The 6105-nt window shown below is 39.2% G+C and overlaps 1 protein-coding gene across 1 annotated transcript; it reads left to right on the top strand.

The window, feature by feature from the left end:
• The first annotated feature begins 942 nt into the window (after positions 1-942).
• On the top strand, positions 943-4322 carry iyd (iodotyrosine deiodinase). The gene is made up of 5 exons (XM_061704804.1): positions 943-1105; positions 2560-2757; positions 3231-3390; positions 3463-3619; positions 4140-4322. The coding sequence occupies exons 1-5, from the start codon at positions 943-945 to the stop codon at positions 4320-4322; spliced, it is 861 nt and encodes a 286-aa protein (XP_061560788.1).
• The last annotated feature ends 1783 nt before the right edge of the window (positions 4323-6105 follow it).

Raw genomic sequence — 6105 nt, 5'->3', positions numbered from 1 at the left:
TCTCATAAAACACATTTTTTCACGTAACATTACATCCTTTTTCTAGTAACGTTATGACTTTTTGTAGAAAATATAACAACATGTTTACAGTATGCTAATATTACAATAACATTCAATCTTTTATGGCATCTTTAGGACTTTTGACTTTTTCTGTCCTGAAATTAGAGTGTACTTCTCCTATTGTTCAAACCGTTTACTGAATAAAAGAATAATTTTGTGATTTTACCCTCCCCCCCATATGAGAAATGTATTATTTTAAAACCACAACCGTCACCGTGTAACACCCCATCTTTTTCCGCGTCGTAATATGACTTTATCCTCGATAAAATAAGACTCATCATTCACGTTCATGATGAGATCAAATACATTTGGTAAAATGGCTGGCCAAACAACGGAAAATGAGAGCACAACACAACACGCCATGAACATGAATTGATAATCCAATTGTATCTCCTGATAGTGGCCGGATGTTGTGAAGTTAGCTGCCGCCGTCTAGTGGTGCGGTGTCCAAAGCTCACTCATGTGAAAATTTCTGCTTGCAACACAAGAGTTTAAAAATCAACCAAGCCATGGCTCGTAACAAACAACTAATTGTGGGTCTCGTAAGTCAAGGTACCAACCACTGTGTTAGATTTTTTTTTTTTCATGTAACATTATGACTTTTATCTACTAATGTTAAATAGAGTTAAAAAAGAAAAAAAGGTTGACGACAAAAAAGGAACTTATCCTTGTCATGAAGTGACCTGTTGATATAGAGTAACTATGTGACTTTGCTACATGAACTTTAAACTTTAGACTAATGTGCTTCCGTCAACATTCTTTAGCGGAGCCCCGAGCTGATTGGACGTTTCAGACCCACTTCGCGCGTTGCCATGACGTCAATTCAGCAGAAGTTTCTTTGTGGGCAGCCAAGTGGCCGTGTGTCCTCTTCTCTATCCAGTCATGGCCGCCGTGTCCGTCCTCACGCCGGTTCTGGCGCTCGTGCTGTGCATGGTTATGGGCTTCCTGGCGGTGAGGAGGCGTCTAACCAAAACCGCCACTGAAACAAAACCGTGGGTGGACGACGACCTGCAGGACAACAGCGAGGCCCAGACAAGAGATGATGGTAAGAACTTGATGTGGTTTTAATGTAAGTAAATAAATAATAAATTTTATTTTACTGGGGAGTGGGCCATTAGTTTTCGTTAAGCTGTATTCTTAATTAACACCAAAATTAAATACACACTACCGGTCAAAGGTTTTAGAGCACCCCAATTTTTCCATTTTTGTTTATTTATTTATTTTAATGCAGTTCAGTTTTTCATTTTATCCTCAAATTAAAGCACAGAACAAGTATACTGTTCAAGTTATATATATAAAAAAAAAATCATGGAATCAATCTACAAACAAAATGTATTCTAAACCTTTGACTTATTAAAGTAGCAACCTCGGGCAGCTATAACTGTTGAACACACTTGTGGCATGATCTCGAAAATGAAAATCAAATATTCTTCAAAAAGTTCTTCCCTACGCTGTTGTGAAAGGGCCCATAATTGCGTGGCACTTGTAGGTTGAGTTGCTTTCACTCTTTTGTAAAGTTGAAAGTCCGGAGACTGTGCTTTTTGACTGGTCAAAAGTTTGACAACAGGCCAATTTTTGTCAATTTTTTTTGTTTTTTTAAGTTGAAAGTCAAGTTGTTCAAGTCAAATGAATAGCTTGAAATGGTACACAATGAATAGCCTGAAATGGTACAAACTAAGCTAAGTGGTTACCCAAAACAGAAAACTAAGAATTATATTAAATATGAAATTATCAGAATTTCAGCATAATACAAAAGGGCACAAATAAACCGAGGACCCTGTAGAAAACTGGTGGCGTTCCACAAGGCTCAATCCTCAGTCCACACATTTATACAGTGTATAGTACTGCCTCACAGTTCTGAGGTTCTACTGTAGTTTCGGCTCCAGCCTTCCTGTATGGAGTTTGCACGTTCTCCCCGTGCTTGCATGGGTATTCTGCCCATATCTTCTTGCCCATATGCGAGTGCAATACAGCACCTTAATTACACCATTCTTTTTAACTCCACTCAAGCGGCGGTGTATCTGAAGCTTGATTGTAACTCAAATTTTGGCTGGCAAGAAAACAAAATCAAGCAAGTGACGTTTCTGGACTCAAAATTCATAAGTTAGGGCAGTCGTAAATCAAGGTGCCACTGCAATTGGTGTGAAGGGAGCATGTTGAAAGTGAGAGACTAACATTGTAGTAAGTTGGAGAGGAGCTAAGTTTAACCTGGGTTGTTAGTGGAAGTTACCTAAAAAGTCTTCACCTCATGTGAAAATACTTGCGCACTGTATTTAAAAAAATATATTTAAAAAAATGAAAGTGATTTATTTTTTGGGTAATGTTAAATGACTGAAATGATTTAAAAAAAATTTGGGCTTCATAGTCTGGGGTACATTTACAGTTTTAATATAGGAAATTGTAAACATTTTGGGGGAGGCGTCAATTGCTTGCAGGTTTACTGTATCAGAGGAAATACGCTAATGAAATTTTCAGCTTTCGTTGCTTGATATGTTCCAGAGGAAGGGGAGTGGGAGGATCTAAACAAGCAGGAAGAAGTTGCCCATGTGCCTTACTCGCCTCAGCGCCATCCCGAGGACCAGATGCTGCACAGATCTCAGCAATTCTACGCGCTGATGAACCAGCGCAGGTCTGTCCGCTTCATCAGCCCACAGCCCGTGCCGCAGGAAGTCATCGAGAACGTCATCCGCACCGCAGGTATGTGGGCATGCTGTACAGTAAACATAACTAGCTATAACTAGCTGTGATGTTTTCAATCCCTGTATCATTCATTCTTTCTTGTTTTCGATTGTATTATATGAATCCAACACAAAAAAAAAAAAAAGTGTCAGATTTTTTAAACAGTATTTCAATTTCAGGCTCCGATCAAAAATACATAAGGTATATATTTGTCAAACGGAATCCAACTGTTTACTGCCACCGAGGAATAAATTTGTGAAGTACTGTACGTTTTTTTAACAGGTAGGGATGGAAGAAATAAAATGGCTGATGGATCATTTTATGGATCTGAAATCAAATTAAGTCCTGTGGCTATTTTTCTGTTTTAATTTTTTTTATCCGAGCTTAAAATTTATATCTGAGAAGATGTAATTTTTCAGGGATTTTTTATTTTTTTTGGTTGCATTAGATTAAATTTAAAAAATTGATTGTTTTCAACTGACCTGGGCCAGGTACTGGACCAAGCGGAGCGCACACTGAACCCTGGACCTTTGTGGTGGTCTCCGACCCGGACACCAAGCACCGGATCCGGCTGATCGTGGAGGAAGAAGAGGAGGTCAACTACCGCCAGAGGATGGGAGACACGTGGGTCAGTGACTTGGAACCACTCAAGTGAGCGCGCGCCATCGTTAATTCAAATCAGTTTTACATCTGCTTTGAATGTTGCTGTTTTTTTCACCGTAGGACAAACTGGATCAAAGAGTACTTGGATATCGCGCCATACCTCATCCTCATCTTCAAACAGACATATGGAATCTTACCAGATAAGAAGAAAAGGACACATTACTACAATGAGATCAGCGTGTCAATAGCCTGTGGCATCCTACTGGCCGCACTGCAGGTGAAATAACACGGATCTACAATTTTATTTTTAATACAGAGCCCGTAGTTACTATGAGGAAAAAAGTCACCAATAATAGTTATGAGGAAAAATTTTTTTTTAATTTTATGTGACTAAATTCTAAATTGTATGGTAAATGGGGTAAACTTATATAGCACTTTATCTACACCATACGGTGCCCAAATTGCTTTACAAAACCTCACATTCACCCATTCATGCACACATTCATGCACCAATTTATGAGAACTATAATGTTATATTACTGAAATCTTTACAGGGAAAAAAAATAATTAACACATTCACTGCCATTGACGGCTTTATAAGTCAAATATCCATGTTAACTGGGAAGGCTGGCCGTGAATGAGTTAATGAGGAAAGTGTAGTGGACAGTGTGTAATTTCAGGTGAATTAAGTACCTAACGCAATTTTGATTTACGATTTAGTGCCCCACCATTTTGTGTGAACTAATTTTGCAGAGAGTTTGCGCGTTCACTCTCTCTCATCATCTGTCCAATCTTAGAACGTGGGTCTCGTCACTGTTACTTCGACGCCGCTCAACTGCGGCCCTAAACTCAGGCTGCTGCTCAAACGACCAGCCAATGAGAAGCTGCTCTTGCTGCTTCCTGTTGGCTACCCTGCCAAGGACGCTACTGTGCCCGATCTCAAACGCAAACCACTGCAGGACATCATGGTGCTCATATAAGGGAGGACATCCTGAAACTGAATTAAAGATTTATGGACAAAAATGTCTACTTCGTCTTAGGTGTCTTTTATTCACGCTTGTATTCACACCTATGGACAATTAAGTTTTCAATTAACCGAACAGGCGGCACGGTTGGCGACTGGTTAGAGCGTCTGCCTCACAGTTCTGAGGACTGGGGTTCAATCTGCGGCCCGGCCTGTGTGGAGTTTGCATGTTCTCCCCGTGCCTGCATGGGTTTTCTCCGGGCACTCCGGTTTCCTCCCACATCCCAAAAACATCCATGGTAGGTTAATTGAAGACTCTAAATTTCCCATAGGTGTGAATGTTAGTCAGAATGGTTGTTTGTTTATATGTGCCCTGCGATTGGCTGGCAAGCAGTTCAGGGTGTACCCCGCCTCCTGCCCAATGATAGCTGGGATAGGCTCCAGCACGCCCGTGACCCTGGTGAGGAAAAGTGGCTCAGAAAATGGGTGCATGGATGGATTAACCTAACATGAATGCTTTTGGAATGTGGGTTGAAGCAGGAAGTAGAGAAAACCCACGCAGGCACGGGTCCTCGTGTTTGTGCAGATTTTCTCCGGGTACTCTGGCAAATTTCACACAGGAATGCCGGAGTCAAACCTAGAACCTCAGAACTGAAAACTGCAAAAATCTTTGGACTGAGTATTGAGCCTTGTGGGACGCGGCTGATTTTCACCTGAGACCTTGGTTTATGACTCCCCACTGCAAGCACGGGGAGAACATGCAAATGCCACACAGCAAGGTCAGAGCCCAGATTTGAGCTTGGATTCTTAAAAATGTGAGGCATATGTGCTAATCACCAGATAATTGTGCTGGAGCTAACACATAACGTTACCATTTGAAACCCCTTAAACTGTGTGGATTCATTTCTCTATTGAAAGCAAGATAAAACATGTTCTGATTTGAACTGCACTTAGTAATTACTCACTTAAAATAATTGAAAACATATACATTACATTTTTCTGTTAATTAAGACATAATACAGCTTAATGAAAACTGTAGGCCTACTCCTCAGTAAAATAGAATTGTGTACAGTTTTATACTGCCCCCAGGTGGCCAAGGTGCGCAATGAATAGCACAATGTGCACTGATTTGAAGTGTGACAAACTTTAATTCTTTCTCGATACTCAGTTTTTTTTTATACATGAAGTACAATATTGTAGTATTTTTCTTATTAAAATTGTTTGGGGGGGGGACTGGAATGGATTAATGGCATTTCCATTCATTTCAATGGGGAAGGATGATTTGTGATACGAGTGTTTTGAGTTATAAGTGTGGTTGGGAGACAAAGTTCAAAGTTCTCACAAAGAACTCACAAAGTCCTTCACATGGTAGAAATACAAAATCACAAACTGACATTTTACAGTTACAAGTCAATACATGGGAAAAATAAAACCAATTAAAAAAAAAGCCATTGTAATCTTTTTTCTTTTTAAAAATGTCTACGGAAACAACATAACCTATGTAATGCAATTAATACTCATTAAAAATATATATTTTTATGATAGTATTATCATTGAATTACAGTATATTTTAACCAGGATATTTTGAGAAACAGACTGTTGCTGACATTATTAATATAATTTTGTTACTTGGTAAATATCATCATTGTGCCAAATGGAGAAACACTAAGCCCTCCTGGATTTATTAATGATAGTAATAATTTTCTCATACCTTTAAAAAATTAGACATGCAAATATAGTAGGAAAGATAAGTGACATTGCTTTCTACCTATTATTTTATTTTTCATTTCTTGTCTCTG

The sequence above is a fragment of the Phycodurus eques genome, chromosome 18, assembly GCF_024500275.1.
Source record: "Phycodurus eques isolate BA_2022a chromosome 18, UOR_Pequ_1.1, whole genome shotgun sequence".
Lineage (NCBI taxonomy): Eukaryota > Metazoa > Chordata > Actinopteri > Syngnathiformes > Syngnathidae > Phycodurus > Phycodurus eques.
The sequence above is the reverse complement of the archived record's forward strand: the minus strand, read 5'-3'. Positions and strand labels throughout refer to the sequence as shown.